The 24,055-nt window shown below is 39.0% G+C and overlaps 1 protein-coding gene across 1 annotated transcript; it reads left to right on the top strand.

Annotated features, from left to right (window-relative positions):
* Positions 1-106: 106 nt before the first annotated feature.
* On the top strand, positions 107-22,532 carry LOC143283732 (transmembrane protein 184C-like). The gene is made up of 9 exons (XM_076590013.1): positions 107-435; positions 1,654-1,690; positions 2,525-2,730; positions 7,036-7,110; positions 9,661-9,754; positions 12,870-12,982; positions 16,097-16,196; positions 18,949-19,123; positions 21,010-22,532. The coding sequence occupies exons 1-9, from the start codon at positions 191-193 to the stop codon at positions 21,753-21,755; spliced, it is 1,791 nt and encodes a 596-aa protein (XP_076446128.1). The 5' UTR covers positions 107-190; the 3' UTR covers positions 21,756-22,532.
* Positions 22,533-24,055: the final 1,523 nt, after the last annotated feature.

Genomic DNA, 24,055 nt, shown 5'->3' on the forward strand with positions numbered 1-24,055 from the left:
CACAGAGTCGAACAGATGGCAGGCTGACTGACGATCGGAAGGAGAAAGCAGGGCGGTGGAGGTGATGGTGAGGGGAAGAGTGGTTTGGTCACATGACACAACAAACAAGAGACAAAATGTCGGATGTGTGTTGTGAATCTCGGCGGACGCGCATGCAACGGTGAGACGATTCCCATACAAACTCAGAATCATGGATGTGCTGAGGCGATGGAGGCGCTGGATTCGACCAGCTTGCTTCACGCTGTATTTCATAGGCCTCATCGTCGCTCTTCCTCTGTGTACCATTGAACTGGAAAGAGAAGGCGCGCCAGGCTATGTGGAGGCATGGTTCATCGGCGGACTGTTTGTGATGATGGCCGTCCCAATTTCGCTTTGGGGCATTCTCCAGCATCTTGTTTACTACACGCAACCGGATTTGCAGAGACATATAATCAGGTATGCATGATGAAAAAAGAAAAGAAAAATAATTTCGAAGCACTTGCAAATGATCATACACCCATTCTCGTGACGCTGACATGTTCATTGTCACATGATAGTGATTAAGTTGACACTGGGGATATGTCTGAGTCATGTACTTGATATTCTTTACGATGATGCATACAAATAAATTTATTTCTTGTTTGTTTTTTGTACATAAATCAATACGAGAGAGGCAGAGGTATCTAATTTTTCAAAACACTAATTTCAGTTCAGTTTGGTTTGTTTGCTCAAAGACATGTATGCATACAAGCAACATCCCAGTACTCCCAGTCAACACAGTACATAGCAATTGTTGTGGAAGCATACTATTCATTAAATGCATGTATTATTCACATGTTTGGTCGTCAGTCATGTAGTGCTTTATGTGTATGCTTTACAGTTGACAGTAGGTTATACTCGCATCTACTGTAAGTATAATTATGTGCAAGTGTGCATGCACAAGTGTACATGAATATAATGCCAGTGTACACCCAAGCTGGCACACATGCAGATGCACACACACACACACACTCACTCATACACACTCAGTCTCTCTCTCTCTCTCTCTCTCTCTCTCTCACACACACACACACACACACACACACACTGACACAGACATTATTGACACACATGTACATGCATTTGTACAGTGGTGGTTTGTAGTTACATCAGGTGAAACTGTAGTCACCTGACAATAGTTAATCTTTAAAAAAAGAAGAAAAACGGCCGAAAGGCAAATGCGGGAAACGCATCAGACAGAGGTCCAGGGGAAATAAAGCACAACTCCACATGCAACACACCAACAGTAACCCCAAAATCAGCTACATCCATCAAGTAGTTTTTGAGTTTTGCCTAGATTAACATACCAGACATTTGAAAGATACAAGCTGGGAGCATGTCTGTGTTCCCCCACAAATTGTTTTGGTAGATCTATAGACCCCATTATATAATTATAAACCTATCCAATTAATATATTATATTTGGTCTCAGAGAGGGAGTTAGTGAGCAAAAAGAACACTTGCCGCAGTGTATTCAATATGTAAAATTTTCAGAAAAAGGAAACTCCTTATGATGTGGAAGATCTAGATCAACAAGTTTGATTTGAACCTGTTTATAATGAGAGGTCTGGCTGTTCACTGATCTTACAATTCTGTCTGTGAATTAAAAGTGTGATATCTTCTTTCTTTGTTTCAGAGTTCTTTGGATGGTGCCAATATATGCTTTGAATGCGGTAAGGCAAGGTGCCAGTCTGTCCATGATTGTAGAGACTGTGTCATATGAACTTAACTGTCATGTAATCAGTCTCCTGAGTTAGTGAGAATCCTTATACTATATTGGTGGTTTTATGATTAAAGTGATTAATTTATCCAGAGTGGAATGGCCTGGGATAGAAAAAAGTGGGCAGAGAATGAAAAAGAAAGCATGCTAAGTGTGTTCTGAAAGTTAAGTGTGTGGAAAGGATCGTGGCATGCATTACCAGAAATTGTGGGATATTTTTTTGCATGAACATGACAGTAAGAAATGTTGACGATTAAGCCATTGTATGTGATTTGTAAATCTTTGCCAAGTTAATGCATTTCTATGGCAGAACTGTAAGTGTAACTGGTGAAAGTTTATGTTTGCCCCTCCTCCAACTCCCCCCTCCCTCCCCCCGAAGAAAAAGTGTGTTACACATTTGGACTGTGTGTGTGTGTGTGTGCATGTGTGTATGTGTATGTGTGTGTGGGGTGTGTGTGTGTGTGTGTGTGTGTGTGTGTGTGGTGTGTGTTTGTGTGTGTGTGTGTGTGTGCATGTGTCATGTGTATGTGTGTTTCTGTTTGTATGAGTGTCTGTGTGGTGTGTATGTGTATGTGTGCGTGTGTCATGTGTATGTGTGTTTGTATGAGTGTGTGTGTGGTGTGGTGTGTATGTGGTGTGTGTGTGTGTGTTTGGTGTGTATGTGTGTATGTGGTGTGTGTGTATGTGTGTGTGCATCCCTATAGTATGTGTGTGTGTGTGTGTGTGTGCATCACTATGTGTGTCTCACTGTCTGTATCTGTGTGTGTTTGTGTGTTTTCCAAACCAGTGGTTCGCACTGCGGCTTCCCTCCGTGGCCATCTACCTGGACACTCTGAGGGAGTGCTACGAGGCCTACGTCATCTACAACTTCCTGCGCTACCTGCTCAACTTCCTGTACCAAGAGCATCCGGCCCTGGAGGAGCTACTGCAGCAGAGGCGCCGCGTCAAGCACTTCGTCCCTTTCTGCTGCTTGTCGCCTTGGCCTCGGGGACGGTACGGATGATACGGGCAGATTTTTTATTTTTTTTTTTTTTTTTTCCTCTTGCTGAGAAAGTTCTTTTCTTACCAAATGGATGCATTTCACAATCCGTATGGCACAATACTTCATTATCTATGATAGTACATCAATGCAAGGTTTTCCTTTTGGTTAAAGTAGAATCATCAAATGATTAATGATAGAATAAGGAAACAAATAAACAAATAAGTAAACAGATAGAACGATATACATACATGTACACACATATGCATACACATATAATATGGGTATATACACATACATACACATATACATGTGTACAAATACATATACATGCATACACATATACACACATACATGACATATATGCACGTACATATATATATATATATATATGCACACACATAAGTAATTGAACTACAAGCATTGGTATTGACCGCATAAAATTGCATGTCTGTTCAATAGCTGAACACATTTTCAGTTCCATTTATGAAGGCAAAGTTTTACTTATCACCATACCAAAAACAGTTTCTGCTTCAACAAAATAACCAGTACACATTTTCTTTTTTTAGGACAGGTTTTATATTAGTGTGAAAGTGTTTTCAACAGCAGATATGGACAGATTTTACAGCATCCTAAATATATTTCTCGTCCATATTCTAAATATATTTCTGTTTAATAATTACGATGTAATAATTAATTGCAATGTTTTTAAAAGCGAATATGTGAAATGCTTTTATTTGAGAACATATGTTTATTACTCTTGTTTAATCAAGTAATCCGCGTGTGTGGGGGTGGGGGAGGGGGCTGGGGGGGGGGTGTGTGCTGATTATCTGGTTGCGGTTTTCCGCAATTTATCTTTATTCTTATCTTATCTGTCTGTTATAATCAATGTGCAGTATAGTAGGCTATGTTTATAATTATATTCAAATAATGTTTCTTAATTCTTTGTGTTTTTACATTAAGAATACTAGTTATTACCTGCAGTGTGTGGATGTATGTATGAAACAGTGTATGTGATATTTTTTACATTTGTATCTTCGTAATGTTCGTAAAAGCTGTTGTTGACTTTTACAGTTATGGTCTCCTTGTCGTTTACTTGGCTATGTTGTGATTATGCACCTGACCAAATTTCTCCAGTTGGAGATAATAAAGTTATTCTTATCTTATCTTATCTTATCTTATCTTATCCATTTCTGCATTTCCTATTCAGAATGCGATATCACAAAATGAAAATGAAATGTTGCAATAGCTCTTCCTTTGACTTAAAAAAAAAAAAAAAATCTTAGATGTGTTACTGATACCATTAAAGTATTGCAAGGGACAGCAAACACTCTGTTACTGAAAAAGTGATAGAAAATCACCCCCACCTTGAAAAATGGGAAAATGATTATATCATCCCTCACAGCTCATACAACAGAAAGACACAATTCTGTGGTTCAGAATGAACCAGAAGGATATGACAGGCACAAAAGTCAAAATCAAACACACAGTTTCATGGTTCAGAATGCATGGAATGTATAAGACAGGCAGAAAGCCAAACAAGTATAAAGCTTTTCAACAGTGATTACAATAAAAACAAGAGAGGCAAGGCCTTCAAGACTCACTTGTGATAAATTACGTCCCCTAGCATTAATTACAGAGTAATTTCCCTTTTTTACTATCTGTACCAAAACGTTTGCAAAATAAATAAAAATTCCATGCTTAGCAAAAGAAGTTCCTGTTTGAACAAAAAAATGATAATAATGACTGCTCTTGTTGTTGGGTCAGATTAAGAGGTCAAAGTGCCAAGTTTAGAGAATACAAAAAATATAAATATAACAGTAAATGCAGTTTGCATATAATTAGGCTTCTTTTATTATTTTTTTGTGCCCATCCCAGAGGTGCAATATTGTTTTAAACAAGATGACTGGAAAGAACTGAATTTTTTGCTATTTTTATGCCAAATTTGGTGTCAACTGACAAAGTAGTTGCAGAGAAAATGTCAATGTTAAAGTTTACCACGGATACACAGACACACAGACACACGGACACACACACACACACACACACACACACACAGACAACCGAACACCAGGTTAAAACATAGACTCACTTTGTTTACCCACCACCTGAGATGGTTTTAATCTGGCAGGTTTCACAGTATCTGGGTCAGAGATAACTCTTGGTTTATGTGGCATCAGTCTAGAAAGTTTATGTCAGTTTTTGTCTGTTATACAATTTATATTATATACATATGTGTAAAAATATGAATATGAAATAACAGAATGATTAATATTTCTTCCAGGTGTTCTGTTTTATTTGCATAAAAAGACATGATTATGTGTGTCTGGTTGGCAAAACATAGAAGAACGAATACGTAACTGTCTGTGCAACTAAGAGTTGGGCTTTAAACGGGAACTCAGCAATCTTGTTGAACTTGCTTTTTAACTTGTTTTTTTTTTTTTGGAAGCACACACACACACACACACACACACACACACACATGTATATATTTCTCTCACTCTCTCTCTCTAAGTTTATATAAGACACCGTTGTTCTTTCTTCTATTTTGAGCTTGAGAATTACTTAATGAGTAGCATATCTCTAGGCCTGACCAGCATATTAATTGACTCTGAGCATAGTACAGGAGGCATCTGCGCCACCCCCCCCTCCCCCACCCCTCCATCCCCCCCACCCCCACCAGCCCACCTTCTTCTTCTTCTTCTTCTTCTTCTTCGTTCGTGGGCTGCAACTCCCACGTTCACTCGTGTGCACACGAGTGGGCTTTTACGTGTATGTCCGTTTTTACCCCACCATATAGGCAGCCATACTCTGTTTTCGGGGGTGTGCATGCTGGGCATGTTCTTGTTTCCATAACCCACCGAACGCTGACATGGATTACGGGATCTTTAACGTGCGTATTTGATCTTCTGCTTGCATATACACACGAAGGGGGTTCAGGCACTAGCAGGTCTGCATATATGTTGACCTGGGAGATCGTAAAAATCTCCACCCTTTACCCACCAGGCGCCGTCACCATGATTCGAACCCGGGACCCTCAGATTGACTGTCCAACGCTTTAACCACTTGGCTATTGCGCCCGTCCACCAGCCCACCAACTCTCCTCTCTTTTCTATAAGAAAAGCAGATGTGGTGTCGTGTATATGGATCAGTCCACCTTGATGCCTCCTTGAAACTGAAACTGTACTTCAGGGATGAGCAAAATTGATTTGTGTGTGTGTGTGTGTGTGTGTGTGTGTGTGTGTGTGTGTGTGTGTGTGTGTGTGTGTGTGTGTGTGTAGCTTTGTGTTTATATGTTCATGAGAGAGAGATATATATGTTTTATTCACGAAAGGGCACGGCCACATTTGAAGGGGGTGCACATGAACAAGAGACATTTTAGATATTGATATGCACAATGAATGTTGAAACATGTCATTCATGAATGCTGTGTATTTGAACAATATCGTTGTATCAACTCATAATGCTTCTCCTGTGAGATGACTAGTTATACAGAAAAACTGCGAATTTCTTGATATTAACAGATTCATTTCTGCAAGATGTGTAATGTTTGCTTGAACAAGAGAGAGAGTGATTGAGTGAGTGAGAGAGAGAGAGAGAGAGAGAGAGAGAGAGAGAGAGAGAGAGAGAGTATTTGTATTTGTATTTCTTTTTATCACAACAGATTTCTCTGTGTGAAATTTGGGCCGCTCTCCCTAGGGAGAACGCGTTGCTATGCTACAGTGCCACCCTTTTTTTTTTCTTTTTTTTTCCCTATGTGCAGTTTTATTTATTTTTCCTATTGAAGTGGATTTTTCTACAGAATTTTGCCAGGAACAACCCTTTTGTTGCCGTGGGTTCTTTTACATGCGCTAAGTGCATGCTGTGCACGGGACCTTGGTTTATCATCTCATCCAAATATTGCAGATAAGTTGGGGGGTTTTACAGTAAGATGAGACTTACTTTTTCTTTATCTTTCTTTTTGTGGGGGGTGGGGAAGGGGGTTGGTGGGGGGAGTGTGTGTTGAGGGGCAGGGGGGAGAGGTTGGGGGGGGGGGCGGGGGGGTCAGGGAGGAGTGGGGAGGGCAGGGGGAGGGGAGGGGAGGGGGTGTTTAAACAGGGTTTTTTCTGAAGTGCTGCAAACATTTTCCATGTGTATCGGTACATGTTGGTTAGATCAACCATGACTGACTTCTTTTTTGTTGTTCTTGTTGCTGTTGGTTGAACAAGGTTTTTTCTGAACTGCAGCAAAACATGAATTGTTTCAGTATATGTTGGTTGCATCAACCATGACTTACTTTTTTTTTTTTTCTTTTTTTTTTCTTTTGTTTGGTTGAACAGAGTTTTCCTGAACCGCTGCCAACACGGAGTGCTTCAGTACACGGTGGTCAGACCAGCCATGACTGCTCTGGCCCTGTGAGTGACTGACGTTGGAATGGATTTTTGCTCAAATTCGTTTGTTTTGCTTGAATTGTTTCATTTAATTTTGTATGCAAAAATGTTTTGCACAAAGCTAGTGGTAGGCTGTCAAAGGCTTGATGAGCACATTGGATCTTTATTTTTTATATTTTGTATATTATTGTTATTGTTGTTGTCGTTGTTGTTGTTATCATTATCTTTTTTGTGCTCCATTATGAATTATGTCATTTCATTTTATGTAAATGTTTTTGCACAAATCTTGGGTAGACTCTCAAGGCCAGACGAGCACACTGGATATATATTTTTTTTCCAATGTAGATATGATGTAATGTGTATCACTCTGCACACTTTTGACACCTTCTTGAAACTGGAAGTGGAACTGAATCACTTCTTTCCTTTGTGAAATGATTGTGGTGTCTGTGTATATGTGTCATGTGTGTTTGTGTTGTGTGTTTGTGTGTGTGTGTGTTTTCTTTAAGGTTCAAATGTAAAAGGTCCCATTGCCTTTTACAGCCATTTGGGCATTGAATTCATAACCACTGTGTCTAGGGCTTGGCATAGGAAGGTTTGGCCCAGTCCTCTAGCTCTGTCTGCTATTGGAGTGATGGCCTAGAGGTAACATGTCCGCCTAGGAAGCGAGAGAATCTGGGCATGCTGGTTAGAATCACAGCTCAGCCGTCGATATTTTCTCCCCTTCCACTAGACCTTTAGTGGTGGTCTGGATGCTAGTCATTTGGATGAGATGATAAACCGAGGTCCCGTATGCAGCATGCACTTAGCGTACATAAAAGAACCCACGGCAACAAGAGGGTTGTTCCTGGCAAAATTATGTAGAGAAATCCACTTCGATAGGAAAAAACAAATAAAACTGCACGCAGGAAAAAATACAAGAAAATGGGTGGCGCTGTCAGTGTAGTGACGCACTCTTCCTGGGGAGAGCAGCCCAGATTTCACACAGAGAAATCTGTTGTGATAAAAAAAAATATGACGGGCACAATAGCTGAATAGTTAAAGTGTTGGACTTTCAGTCTGAAGGTCCTGGGTTCGAATCACGGTGACGGTGCCTGGTGATTTTTACGATCTCCCAGGTCAAGATATGTGCAGACCTGCTAGTGCCTGAACCCCCTTCGTGTGTATAATCAAGCAGAAGATCAAATATGCACGTTAAAGATCCTGTAATCCATGTCAGCGTTCGGTGGTTTATGGAAACAAGAACATACCCAGCATGCACACCCCCGAAAGCGGAGTATGGCTGCCTACATGGCGGGTTAAAAACTGTCATGCACGTAAAAGCCCACTTGCATATATATGAGTGAACATGGGAGTTTCAGCCCACACACGCAGAAGAAGAAAAAGAAATATAAAAAAAAAAAGAAAAGAAAAAAGAGGCAAGGCCTTCAAGACTCACTTGTGATAAATTAAGCCCCCTAGCATTAATTACAGAGTAATTTCCCTTCTTTACTATCTGCACCAAAACGTTTGCAAAATAAATAAAACTTCAATGCTTAGCAAACGAAGTTCCTGTTTGAACAAAAAATGATAATAATGACTGCTCTTGCTGTTGTGTCAGAATAAGAGGTCAAAGTGCCAAGTTTAAAAAATACAAAAAATATAAATATAACAGTAAATGCAGTTTGCTTATAATTAGGCTTCTTTTTTATTTTTTTGTGCCCATCCCAGAGGTGCAATATTGTTTTAAACAAGATGACTGGAAAGAACTGAATTTTTCCTATTTTTATGCCGAATTTGGTGTCAACTGACAAAGTATTTGCAGAGAAAATGTCAATGTTAAAGTTTACCACGGACACACACACACGGACACACACACACACACACACACAGACAACCGAACACCGGGTTAAAACATAGACTCACTTTGTTTACACAAGTGAGTCAAAAATCAACCTTCCCTGGTGGAAGTCCGGTACACATTCAAACCTAAGTGAAGGGAGAAAAAACAGAGAGCAAAGTGCTTTTCCCAGGGACACAGCAACTGTGCTGAAACAGGGCCTTGCACCCAGATCACTGGTGAACGCTGAGAAGTCCAGTGCTGAACTGGTTCTTGAACAGCTCATTTTCTTTGTTTCGTTTTATATTTTCGCTACGTTGTGATATTAGACACACACACACACACACACACACACACACACGCACGCATGCACACATGCGCACACACACACACACACGCACACACACGCACGCACGCACGCACACACGCATGCATGCACACATGCACACACACACACACACACACACACAAATGAATTGAAGTTTGTGTATTATATGTGTTTGTGCATGAGTGCTTATGTGTGTTTGTGTGTGTGCGTGTGTGTGTGTGTGTACATACTTGTGCATATGTGTGTGTGTGAGTGTCTGTGTTTCACTGTGTCACTGTATGTGTGTTGTGGTAGTTTTCTTCCTCTTCTTTTCTTTGTTAATTGTGTTCTTCAAGATTTAAAAATCTGTTCTCATTATATCTTCATTTCACAATGCTGAATATGTAGACCTGCCTGTCCGCTAACATGCATGTGCACGCATGTTTTTCAGAATCTGTGAGCTGGCAGGAAAATATGACGAAGGCGACTTTAACTTCCAGTCAGGATGGTCATACATCGTCATCATCAATAGTGTGTCACAAGTGGTGAGTTAGTCCAGGATAGTCACCATTATCTTTCTTTTTGGTGTCATATACTGTACCATGTCAAACTAATGCAAACTAGGCCTATCGGTTTGCTCTGCTTGGCCAAATTTTGCGCGGCTAACAGTGAAAAGACGAGCCGTCTTGCCCGGTCCGCTCAAACTCCTCCTTTTTGTTTTCTTTTTTTCTCTTTTTTTTTCTTCTTTGCAGCAGATTTGAGCATTAGCCTGTAGAATAAAGTACCTGACCTGAAATGATAATAATAGTGATAAGAATAATGATATTATAATGATGGTAATGATAATAGTAATAGTAATAATAATGATAATAAGGAGAAGAATGATTATGATGATATATATACTTATAAAGCACATTTTCCCATTCATAAACCGAGCACCAGAAGAAAATTGCTGACAAAATGTCTACAAAAGCAAAACTTATAGAGACAAGACGAAGAAGGCAAAGGGAGACTAACTTTGCAGTGGCACCACATAGCTCTTATTCCCCCTTGCGAGAGAGTCGTCTGAATTTCACACTGTGAGATCTGTTACGACGAGATAGAACTTACAATATACAAGATCTGTTTAGAACTTACACTGTACAAGTCTGTTTCAGATAATTTCTCACCAGCTGTCAGCTTCATCTTGTAATCTTTTCAGCCAGCTGAACAAAAGTGAAGAGCTAAGATAGAGGGAAACGTGTGTTTTGATACTGGAAGTTTGATGAAAAATGAGAAAGAAACATGCGTTCATGTCTAAGTTAAAAGTTGCTTCACTTCTGATTTGTGCCCAGGTTCTTGAAAAACAAAACAAAACAAACAAACAAACAAAAAAGCAAAGGGAGAAGAAACAGCTTTGTAATCAGCCAGAGCTGTCGGCAAACATTTCTCATGTGACAGTCCTTCATGGTGCTTGCTGTCCCAGAATACCAGTTAACTCTTTCTGGATGAAGGAATGCGTGAGCATTCCTTCACAAAACGTATTCGGTTTCGGACGAAGGAATGGAATAGCATTCTCCAAAAGTAAAATTCCATCATGCGATGTACACGTGATTTTGTGATTAGCCAAGCAGAGTGCGCTATTCTGGGTCACTCCACAATCGAACAGTATGATTGGTTCATATGGGATGTGTGGCCTGTCTCGCACAAACGCTGACAAAGTCACTGACCGGTCGTCTGCTCGCATGTCAGCCTGTTAGCAAAGCGGCCTCTTCTCAGAATGTTGTGAAGTGAACGAGGCAGTGACGGCAATGTTTTAGGGTTGCCGAAGTACTTGAAATGCTACAAACTGAAGGGTCGGACATTCAAGAGGTGGATGATGACGAAGAAGAAAGCGAATTTAATGCAGAAAGCGAGCATGGGTATGGTGATTCGGGGTGAAAAATTGGCAGTATTTTCTACATATGACAAAAATAAGATGAGAAATTTGATTTTTTTTGTAATAGCTCAACACGTAATAAACCAGTTCTGAAAGTTTCATTTTCTTACACAGTATTTTGTATTCTTTGTAATTTTTTCCCTAACCCTTACAAATGGGCCGTCTGTGGGGAAAAGCAAGGGAGAAAACTTGTCGTCCCGAGTGAGTTAAAGAGAAAAGCTCAGCATAGAAATTAGAATCAGTGGAGTTAACCATCAAGTACAAACACAACCAAACACATGCTCGAAGCGCTGCTGACTCGACAACATCGAAAAGGGTGGACACAGTATATAGTCCAGTCATCCTTGATGAAAAAAATGTTGGATTTTATAATTTTCATAAAAGCTACATAGAAAAGCTGCCAACACATTAATGAAGCTCACAGTTAAAGAAAAGGGAAGAAAAAAGAATAATACAAGCGGTATGACAACGGACTTATGAGCAGTATAACAGTATTGGTTTGGATAAGGTGTTTTGAAATTGATCACTCTGTTTTAAAATTTTAGGTCTGAAAATTTGGCTTGGGGTAAGTAATCTTCAGAACATGTATCATGTAATGGAAATGTATGTGCTTCAGTTGTCATTGTACGTATGGTATGTAAAAGTCAAAAAAGGCATGACCGTTGTAACTTGTATAAATTTTAATATTTGGACTTATTATAGTAGAAGAGTTTTTAACTCTTGGAAATCATAAGGAAACAGACAGACAATGGAAGGAAATTTTACAACAAAGAACTGTTTTAGCCAAAACGAAAATTCACACACACTTAAAAAAAACAACAAAGATTTTCAAGTTCAGAATTTTACATTTTAATGTATATTATACATTTCATTTTCTGCTTAAGGAAGAAAAAAACAGAAAGAAAGAAAGATAAAACAAGCTTGTATCAGCTGTGATCTGAATAACAGTACCAATGGCATGTGTCACCTTGGTATGATGTTGTGTGAAGTGAAATTGTTCAACTTCAAGTTCGCACACAGGGCACAGGGAATGCATGTGGTTGTTTCCCTTGGATCAGAACTGGAACATGTCACCAGACCACCTGTGTCACTGATTTTTGGTTCTGTCATATCTGTGCAGTTATTTGTCTTCTGTTATTATTATTATTTTTTTTTTAAAATTGTAGTTGTTTAATTGATTTATTAATCAGTTCATTCATTCATTAAATCATTTCATTTAAAAAAAAACCCAACTTATTCAAACATTTATTCATGTAAAAGAAATTTTATTCTCTGTACCCTTTTTTCTATGTCATGTTCCATATCATTTATTTATTGATCTGGTTTATCTTTGTCATTTGAATATACATACATACATACATATATATATATATATATATATATATATATATATATATATATATATATATAATGGAGGAAAGACGATGTATTAGAATTGCTGCTTTTCACTGTTACTGATGCTGTTACTAGTTGTTTTTTTTTGTTTTTTTGTTTTTTTGTTCTTTGTTTTTTTTATGTGTTTTTGTTTTATTTAATGGTTTTTTGGTTTTTTTTAACATCACTTTCTCTAGGAATTTGAAGTTGCTCAAAAGCTGAGTAAGACAGAAACATAGAAAGACTGAAACGTTGGACTGGTATGGTTTATGATTTGCAAAAAAAAAAAAAAAAAAATTCACATTTTTTAATTTTATTTTATCACTGGTCATATTAACTTTGTGTGGATATATTTTGTGTGTGTGCAGTGGGCAATGTACTGCCTCGTCCTCTTTTACAAGGGAACAAAAGAGGAGTTAGCTCCCATTAGCCCAGTACCCAAGTTCCTCTGCATCAAAGCTGTTGTCTTTTTGTCCTTCTGGTTAGTAATGCTTCTCTTTTCTCTCACCCCTTGTGTCCCCTCAGAACAGTGCATTCATTTTCCTTTCAGAAAAGTTTGTTTGTTTGTTTGTTTGTATTTCTTTTTATCACAACAGATTTCTCTGTATGAAATTCGGGCTGCTCTCCCCAGGGAGAGCGTGTCGCTATGATACAGTGCCACCCATTTTTTTGTATTTTTTCCTGCATGCAGTTGTATTTGTTTTTCCTTTCGAAGTGGATTTTTCTACAGAATTTTGCCAGGAACAACCCTTTTGTTGCCGTTGGTTCTTTTACGTGCGCTAAGTGCATGCTGCACACGGGACCTCGGTTTATCGTCTCATCCGAATGACTAAGTGTAGGTTATATATACTTTCTTTAATAGTTTGCATGCTAGAATTTAGATTTTTGTTGTTGAAAATCATTAAAGTGCATCCATTTTTCTTTCAGAAAAAGTGTAGATGATATATTACGGCCCATCCCTCAATCAATCTGTTGCTAAAATCAAGGAATTGATTGTTTGGATCATGTTCTGTTGTTAATCCTCAGGGTTCACAGCTGAAGGTTCTGATTTTGGGACTGAATAAGGACATTGGCAACTTTTTTTTTTTTTTTCTTTTTTTTTTGTTAATTGAATTATGTTCTTTTTTTTTTCTTCTTTTAAAAAATTTTTAACAATGTTAGTTGTAGTGGAAAGAAGACATGTACACATTGAAAGTCTCACGCACTCAAAAGTCTTAATACGTACCTTTTATGTTACTCTTTCTTGTCACAACAGATTTCTCTGTGTGAAATTCAGGCTGCTCTCCCCAGGGAGAACGCATCGCTACACTGACAGTGCCACCCTTTTTTTTTCTTTTCTTTTTTTTTTCTGCCTGCAGTTTTATTTGTTTTTCCTATAGAAATGGATTTTTCTACAGAATTTTGCCAGGGACAACCCTTTTGTTGCCCTGGGTTCTTTTACATGCGCTAAATGCATGCTGCACATGGGACCTCTCTTTATCATCTCATCCAAATGACTAGCGTCCAGACCACCAGTCACGGTCTAGTGGAGGGGAAGAAAATACTGGCTACTGCCGGTGCGATTCGAACCAGTGCGCTCAAATTTTCTCGCTTTGAAGGCGGATGCATTATCTTTAGGCCAACACTCCACAGCGTTTGCTCCTGTGGGCAAGTTATTCTGCTAGTTTTTGCTCTTGTGATCAAGTAAATATGTTAGCTTTTTTCTCTTGTGGTCAAGTCATTCTCTTGCTGTGGTCTGTGGCCCTCAGTCTTTTCTTTATAACACTTTTAACACCTTGGATCAAGGAGTCGACGGGCGCAATAGCCGAGTGGTTAAAGCGTTGGACTGTCAATCTGAGGGTCCCGGGTTCGAATCACGGTGACGGCGCCTGGTGGGTAAAGGGTGGAGATTTTTATGATGTCCCAGGTCAACATATGTGCAGACCTGCTAGTGCCTGAACCCCCTTCGTGTGTATATGCAAGCAGAAGATCAAATACGCACGTTAAAGATCCTGTAATCCATGTCAGCGTTCGGTGGGTTATGGAAACAAGAACATACCAAGCATGCACATCCGCAAAAACGGAGTATGGCTGCCTACATGGCGGGGTAAAAACGGTCATACAAGTAAAAGCCCACTAGTGTGCATACGAGTGAACGCAGAAGAAGAAGAAGAAGATCAAGGAGTCATGTTTCCATACTGCAGTGGGCCTGTTCAGTTTTGCCTTTCTCAGTCAGTTGTATTCTCACTCAGTGCTTTTTAGGGGGTTGGATTTAGCCTCTTTGTTGTTTGCTGGTGTTTCCAAAGGGGGGGGGAATGGACATGTTTTGATGATGTGTGCACTGTGTTTATGAAGCATTTCTGGAAATGGTCATGTGCCCTATGCAAAATAAATTCATTCATTCATTCATTTGTAGTACTAGTAGTGGCGGTATTTTATTTTTGTGTTATTATCAGTATAATGATTTCAGTAGCAGAAGTTGTCTTGTTGTGGTAGTTGTTGTTAGACTTTGATTTTTTTGTCTTCTTATGTTTTTTTAGTTGCAATTCTTCCCAGTTACTCAGTCATTGATGATGTTGTGTGCTATCAGTATTGGTGAGAATGTGATAACCATGCGAATGTTTATGTAGTTGACGAGCATGCGATGATTATGTTTAGTGTTCTGTGAGACTGCATGATCATTGCATATCTCTTGTGCATGTGTGTGAATGTGTGTGTTTGTGTGTGTGTGTGTGTGTGTGTGTATGTTGTGGGATCTGCAATACGTGGGAATGTGTGTGTGTGTGTGTGTTGTGGGATCTGCGATACATGAAAATGTGTGTGTGTGTGTGTGTGTTTTCTTTCTTTCTTTCTTCTTTATCAGTATTGTTATTTTATCTATGTATTTTTTTTCTTTCTATTTTTACTTTATTTATCATTTCTATTTATTCTTGTGTGTCTTTGTTTATTTATTCATTTATTTATTTATTCATTTTATTTTATTTGTCTTATTTTCCCCTCATGGCCTGACTTGGCATGTTGGGTTACACTGGTGGTCAGGCATCTGCTTAGCAGTTTCAGTTTCAGTTTCAGTAGCTCAAGGAGGCGTCACTGCGTTCGGATAAATCCATATACGCTACACCACATCTGCCAAGCAGATGCCTGACCAGCAGCGTAACCCAACGCGCTTAGTCAGGCCTTGAGGAAAAAAAAAATTAGTAAAAAAAAAAAAAAAAAAAAAATAAAAAAATACATAACAAAGAACTACTGCTACTACTAATAATAATATGTATAAGGCGCAAAAACTTGATGAAGTCAACTATAAGCATACAAAAAAAAATTAATAAAATCTTAGCAGATGTGGTGTAGCATACAATAATACTTAAAGGGATTTTTCCGAACACAGTTGACACCTCCTTGCACAACTGAACGGAAGTGTTATGCGATTCTGATGACTGTCTGAGAAAAAGGCCCAGGACTGTGAGCTTCACAGAGAATGGAAAATGGAAATCTGCTCAGCAAGGGTGTGGTTAGGGGAGGGCAGGAGGTGGGGGAATCTGGGGGCGGGGTTGGGGGGGGGAGGTGGAGGGGCGTGAAAATTGCATCTTTTTTTTTTTTTTTCAACTGCATGTTTCAGGCAGTCAACGGTGATCGCTGCCTTGGTCAAGCTGGATGTGATTCATGCCAGTGGTACCTGGGTGTTTAGCAGTGTCAAAGAAGTGGCTACCGGTTTACAGGTATATTGACCTCGGTTTGTTTTCATTGTTGTCGTTTCTTAGGGGTTTTTTTTTTGTTTTTTTTTTTCTGAGTGTTTTCTGGTTTGTGCATGTATGTGTGTACCTCTGTACATGCGTGTGTGTGTGTGTGTGTGTGCAAGTGTGTGTGCAAGTGTGTGTGTGCGTGCGTAGAACTTGAAACTAACGTCCTTGCACTGTTGCTATTCGGAACAAGGAATAAAGAAAACACAAACCGAAGTCAAGAAGAAGGTCATGTAAGGAATCTGTGGAATGCACAGTCTCTCAGCACCATGGTAATTTCTGGTAACGAAAGCGGAACTAGTTCGATTATTGAACATAATGTTTCTGCAATTGCTGGCCTTGTTGGACTGTTCTTTCATACCTCATCATCAAGTTGATAGCTTTACATGAACCTGCCTTTTAAGTAATCAGTGAATTCAAGGAATGTTCCACAAATCATGCCAACAGCTGTTTAAGTTACCAGTGAGTTCCATGGATGTCTCGTAGATACTGCAAACAGCTTTTAAGTAATCAGTGAATTCAGTGTGATGCACACAGCTTTCAAGTAATCAGTGAATTCAGTGTGATGCAAACAGCTTTTAAGTAATCAGTGAATTCAGTGTGATGTAAGCAGCTTTTAAGTAATCAGTGAATTCAGTGTGATGCAAACAGCAAGCTATTTAAGTAATCAGTGAATTCAGTGTGATGTAAGCAGCTTTTAAGTAATCAGTGAATTCAGTGTGATGCAAACAGCAAGCTATTTAAGTAACCAGTGAATTCTGTGTGATGCAAACAGTAAGCTGTTTAAGTGACCAGTGAATTCAGTATGATGCAAACAGTAAGCTGTTTAAGTAACCAGTGAATTCAGTGAACATCTGGTAAATGATGCGAACAGGTGTATAAGTAACCAGTGAAATCATTGAATGTCCCGCAAATAATGCAAACAGCTGTTTAAGTAACCAGTTAATTCATTGATCATCCAGCAAATAATGTGAACAACTGTTTAAGCAACCAGGGAATACCATTTGATGGAAACAGCTGTTTAAGTAAACAGTGAATTCAATGGAGATCCCACAAATGACGCAAACAGTTGTTTAAGGCCAGACACGGTAGTACAAAAACGTATGAAATAAACTTGAAGTTTATGGCTTTCTGTGACATGGTATGCAAAGATATTGGACTAAACATGTCTAAAAAGGTCATTTTGTGCAATTTGTCGTGACGGTTTCCATGGAAACGAATCCAAAATGGCCAACAAAAAAATAGAAAAGCTTAGAACTTCGGTACCTTTATAGATATGTTATTTCTGTTTGTTTTATTTGATTTATTTGTATTTGTTATTTATTATAGTGCAGTGGTATTTTGGAATTTGAATAAATACATTTATTATTATTTTTTTGTTGAAATGTGTATAAATTCCTTGACATATTTTTTTTTCAAATGAGTGTATATTCATTCTTTTACTAGTACTATACAAACCACCACATTATAATAAAGATGAATACATAAAGAAAGAAAGTACCAAGTTTGAACATGCTATCTTTTAAAGTTTTTGAGCATTAGCATTTTGAAAAATGGTATTACGAGGACAAAACACAAAACTGAGAAAACAGGAAAAGAAAGAGATGTGCTTGTACTCACAAGAAATCACACGTGTTGATGCTGTTTGAAACTTTACTTAAGTGAATATAGTACCCAGGTGAAACGGACTATAAAGATTAGATGTTGAAGAAGCAAATTATGCGAAAAAATGAAAATCACAAAAAAAATCATGATTTTGGTCAAAATTTCACTACCGTGTCTGGACTTAAGTAGCCAGTGAATTCAGTGGACGTCCCGCAAATGATGCGAACAGCTGTTTAAGTAGCCAGTGAATTCAGTGGACGTCCCGCAAATGATGCGAACAGCTGTTTAAGTAGCCGGTGAATTCAGTGGACGTCCCGCAAATGATGCGAACAGCTGTTTAAGTAGCCAGTGAATTCAGTGGACGTCCCGCAAATGATGCGAACAGCTGTTTAAGTAGCCGGTGAATTCAGTGGACGTCCCGCAAATGATGCGAACAGCTGTTTAGCTGTTGTTGTCTTTTCCCAGTGAGGTGGAAGGTGGCAGAATGGTTAACTCTCTCCATACGAACGGCGAAAGAGACGACGTTAACAGCGTTTCACCCCAATTACCACCATCAAAATATTACAAGCGGAAGGCTCTTACACTGAAGAGGTGAATGTTGACAAAGAATACCACAATTCTGACAACGGAAGCTAAAGGTTGGGTCATTGAGACACCCACTGGACATCCGAGGGGTCTGTGTAGAGGAGAAGAGAGGACTGGCCGTACTGAGTGAGTTAAGACACTCATCTGTCAGTGCAGAGTCTGTGACGGTCTGGGTTTGAATCCCGCTCTCGCCCTTCCTTCCTCCCATGTTTGGCTGGAAAATCAAACTGAACGTCCAGTCGTTCAGATGAGACGATAAACCAAGGTCCTGTGTGCAGCACACGCTTGGCGCACTGATAAAAGAACCTATGGCAACGAGAGTATTGTCCTCTTGCAAAAATTATGTAGAAGAAATCCACTCGGATAGGTACACAAATATATATATATATATGCACGCACTCAACGCCTGACTAAGCATGTTGGGTAGTGCTGCTGCTGGTCAGGCATCTGCCTAGCAGATGTGGTGTAGCATGTATGGATTTGTCTCAACGCAGTGACGCCTCCATGAGAAACTGAAACGGAATGAAACTGTGTGTATCAGGACTTCCTGGTCTGCTTGGAGATGTTTCTGGCAGCGATTGCGCTTGACTACTCCTTCCCTTACCAGCCGTTCGCCGAAGGGGTGACGGAGCGGGGCAACTGCTGTACCTCCTGTCTGTCCATGTGGGATGTCAGTGACATCCGCGACGATGTCATCGACCATGCCCGCTATATTGGTGAGGCGCTTCGTCTTCGTTTCTTCTTCTTCTTCTTCCACTTTCTCTTCTTCTTCTTCTTTTTGTTTCTTCTTCTTCTTCTTTCTTCTTCTTCTTCTTCATCTTTCTTCTTCTTTCTTCTTCTTCTTCTTTGTTTTCGTCTCCTTCTCATTGTTGCTATTGATACTTATCTAGCACCTATCTTCTTTTTTTTTTTCTTTTTTTTTTTGCTGCCTCATCATCTGCACCGTTTCAGTGGCATTACTCCCACACTGCTCATTTAGATTCCCCCATACACGGCCACACCCGGGTTCGTCCGTCGTAGTTCCAGCGTCGGCAGTCCACATGGAACCATCGATGTTAGGTCGACTGGAGGCCACACACCAGAGGAGACCCTGCACTGCTGCTGAGTCACTTCGGTGGTGTTCAGTGGTTCTAGCACCTATCTTCAGTCAGAGACTAAACCGTAAGCGCTTTACAAAAAAACACAGAGTAATTTGTACAACAGGCTGCCCACCTGGGTAGGGGCAACTGAGAGCTGTGCTCATCATTTGTTTCCTGTGTCATTCAGTCAGGCTTAATAATAATAATAATAATAATGGATACTTATATAGCACACTATCCAGAAATCTGCTCTAGGTGCTTTACAAAAACACTTTTGTTAACATAAAACATCATATCTATGTTACATACACACACCAAAATGTGACTACACAACACACACACACACACACACACACACACACACACACGCTGCATACATACATTTTAACATACATGTGTATCTAACAGCTACCCTAACACATACGCACACATAGGCAGGCACAAACTTACATGAACACACGCACACGCACACACAATACACATTCATATACATGCGTGTAGTTATGTACACATACATATGTGTACACACATAGTCAAGCACAGCTAACGCAAAGGAAGTGGACCTGCCACAATTGAACTTATTGCTGAGGGAAAAGGTGAGGCTTCAGTCACATGCACACACACATATATGTATATATATTTATTTCTGTCTTTCTTTTCATTGTTTTTATTTTATCATTTTTTTTGCTGTTGTTGTTGTCCTCTTGTTTTTTTTAAATGTTTCGTTACTTGAAGAATTTTGTAATAATAACAGGAATGTTTGGCCATGCCTGATCCTTGAAATGTTTGTAGTTTTCCTTTCGTTTGTTTTTGTTTTTCCCTGATTTTCTTGCTGCAGTCACTTTGTGAAGAAATGGATATATATATATATATATTTATTTATTTATTTATTTATTTATTTATTTATTTATTTATTCATTCATTCATTTATATGTCATGGCATTGCAGAAACAGATATAGGGGGGCTTTTCATCGTAAACATCAGACCAAGATTTTAAGAAAAGTTAATGAACGAATAGGATTGAATCATTTGGACCTGGGCACATACAAGTGTGCTTTTGATATCTTAATCAAGAAGTTAACACTCAAAATAAATGAAGGTGTCATTTCTGTGTGTGTGTCTGTGTCTGTGTGTGTATGTGTATCATACCACGCTTAGTTTCTCTTACTGAGATAGTGAATCAGTATTTGTATGTGTGTGTGAGTGTGTGTGTGTGTGTGTGTGTGTGTGTGTGTGTGTGTGTGTGTGTGTGTGTGTGTGTGTGTGTGTGTGTGTGTGTGTGTGTGTGTTCACTTAATTTCTTTTACTGAAATACATATCGTAAATTTTGATTCTCTATGTGTGTGTGTATGTATATGTGTACGTGTGTGTTTGTGTGTGTGTGTATGTGTACATGTGTGTGTGTATACATGTGTGTGTTTGTGTGTGTGTATGTGTGTGTGTTTGTGTGTGTGTGTTGTGTGTGTACATGTGTGTGTGTGTGTGTGTGTGTGTGTGTGTGTGTGTATGTGTGTGCCCTCAGGCCGGGGAGTGCAGAAACAGCTGGGACGTGGCAGACCAATAGGCCCAGAGTCCACAGAAATGACCCCTCTGCTGAACGTGACGACATCAACAACGATGACAACAATGACGACAACCAGCAACAACCCTAGCGCCCCCTCACAACAACAACAACAACAAATCACACACCTCTCCTCCTCACACGAAGAACCAAAACCACCTGCACCCAGACCTGACAGTGCCAATGCCACTACCTGGGACCAGCCATCAGAAACCACCACACCACTACCCTCCACCACAAACTATCCCACGGAGGTTTTCCAGCCAAACAGGGATGTGAACGTGAACGATGAGGTCGCTGACGGAAACATCGTCAGTTCTTTAAACACGAACCAGGACAATCACTCCAGCGGAGCGAACGTGAATCCTGTGAAATTGAATGAGGACAGTGATTTCAAAGCGAGCGTGAATCCTGTGAAATTGAATGAGGACAGTGATTTCAAAGCGAGCGTGAATCCTGTGAAATTGAATGAGGACAGTGATTTCAAAGCGAGCGTGAATCCTGTGAAATTGAATGAGGACAGTGATTTCAAAGCGAACGTGAATTCTGGGAAAATAAACGAGGACAACGATTGCGGAGGGGATGTAAATTCTGCACATGAAGAAGAAGCGAGTGAGAAAGACGCTTGTGGAGCAGAAACCGAGACCGGTTTTTCGTCAGATGGTGGTAGCGATGATCAGAAACTCACTAAGTCAGAAGAGCATTAAAGTAAAATGGACTTGTATGGAAGCATTTCAGTTTGTGTTTTTTTTTAAAAAATGATAGAGAAAAAAAAATTCTGAAGAGAACAATCCTGATATTTCATTAGTCTTGTCAGTTCTAAGGTTGGGAAGGTGGATGGTAAGATAGTAAGCAGAACCTCGTAAAGATAGAACAGCATTGAACAATTCATCTGTTTGTATGGGAGCGTTTCATTTTGTTGTTTTGTTAAAAGTGGTAAGCAGAGGACAGTCCTGATATTTCATGTCTTTCACCAACTCTGATGTTGGTAGCGTAGTAAGCAGAGTATTCAGAGAACAGCATATCGTAAACAGTATTTGAAGGAACACTTGGAAGATGAAACTGTCTTGTATTATTTGGATAAACACATGGAAGATGAAAGTATTTTGTATTTATATATGTATATGTATATATATAGTCAGATGATTTATGTAATTGAATGTGTGCAAGACTCTGTGTGTGTGTGTGTGTATGTGAGTATGTGTATATGTTTGTGTGTGTGTGTGTGTGCTTATGCATTGTCTTTCATAATGTGAGTGTATGTATGTGTAAGTGTGTGTATATGTTTGTGTATGTGCTTATGCCTTGCCTTTCATGATTTTGTGATTCATATGTTTTGAATTCTGTTCCTTTCTTGAGGTTAGTGCTACAGGAAGTCTTGGAATCATTGCTTCAGGATGAAGATTACCAGTCCAGTGTCAGAAATGTTACGCCACCACTCAGTTTGTCAGCAGAGAATTAAATCCATTAATTTTTTTCACAAATTTTTGTGCATGCCTACATTTGTGTGTGTGTGTGTGTGTGTGTGTGTTTCTTCAGTTTAGCGTCTATCCACATATTGGGATTTTAAGCGATAAAAAAAGAACATAACAGAGATACATGTACAAAAGAACAAGAACCTGATACATTGTGAACTCTAAACTTAATAAAATCAAATGACCAGTTGGCCTGCAGGACAAACTTTCAGAAATTTTTTAACAACAATACGAAATTATCAACATCGTCAAATGATTTTTCTGAAAAGCTAAGTAAAAAGGGTTTTTAAACCTCACATTCAAAGGACATATGTGTATATGTGAGTTAGTTCTCCCCAGTAGGATGTGACAGTTTTTGCTATATTCAGTTTGAAATGCAATATTTGATTACTGATTAATTTTTTTGTCCTAATCCCACTTCCCCCGCTTCCCCCGTCTCTCCTCTCACACACACCTTTCCAATATTATGTTTTTTTCTTTCTCCAATCACTGACACTCACCCTCTCCATTTTATATTTTGTATTCTGTCTTTTCCACATTCTGTTCTCTCTCTCTCTCTCTCTCCCTTTCTTAGTTCCTTTCTTTATGATTTCTGATTGGTAATGATAGAAATGGTAATCCAAATAATGATAATAATGATAATATTTATTTTCAGTCTAATATCATCGTTTTAGATGAACAAACTATAAATAAATAAACGAACGTTGAAAATGCATTTAACTATAACTTGTCAACTAGTGAGATGATTTGCTGATGTAGTGAGGGTAAAACTTGATGTTTTTGCTATGTTATTTTAAAATGCATTTAGTTTTAACCTGTAAGCTAGTGAAATGATCTGTTGTTATACTGTAATGAGGGTAAGACTGAAAAACATTATGAACTCCACATACACGTTTGGCGCACTGTATTGAAGTGTAAACAAACTGCTTTTCTAACTCACTGTTCTTTTCCCATAATTCTTTTTTCTAATTGAATATAACTAATTGATAGAGATAATGGAGAATTCAATTGAATGATTTATTGTGTGTGTGTGTGTGTGTGTGTGTTTATTTTAAAAAATGGCTTTTTGACGAAAGAAAGACCAAATGAACTTATGAACAAACATAATTATATTGAAGCTGAACATGTTCTCTTCCACTGATTAGAATTACTGCTTTTTTTCTTTTCTTTTTTTTTTTTAATCACGTTTTGTTAACAGACTCTGCACCCTCCATTTTACTGCCAGCCATTCTCATCTCAGTCTTTGGCGCTCTCAAAGTTGCAGTTTCTGTTGTATTATAATCATTTGCATGCACATATAGAATGTGGTGCTTTATAGCTGTCACTATTTCATAAAATGTGATTGTCTTCAACACATTGTTGGGCAAACCACTGATCTAAACTCTCCCTGTTTTCCTTATTTTAAATGCCTGTGGATAAAGTTGATCTGTATAGGGATTGATAATTTGAACACACTGCATGGAATGATGATGTTCCCAGTATATAAAAATAAACAGCCTCACCTGGGTATGTGTGGCACAGTCCAAACTGAC

This window comes from Babylonia areolata, chromosome 7 (genome assembly GCF_041734735.1).
Source record: "Babylonia areolata isolate BAREFJ2019XMU chromosome 7, ASM4173473v1, whole genome shotgun sequence".
Classification (NCBI taxonomy): Eukaryota; Metazoa; Mollusca; class Gastropoda; order Neogastropoda; family Buccinidae; genus Babylonia; species Babylonia areolata.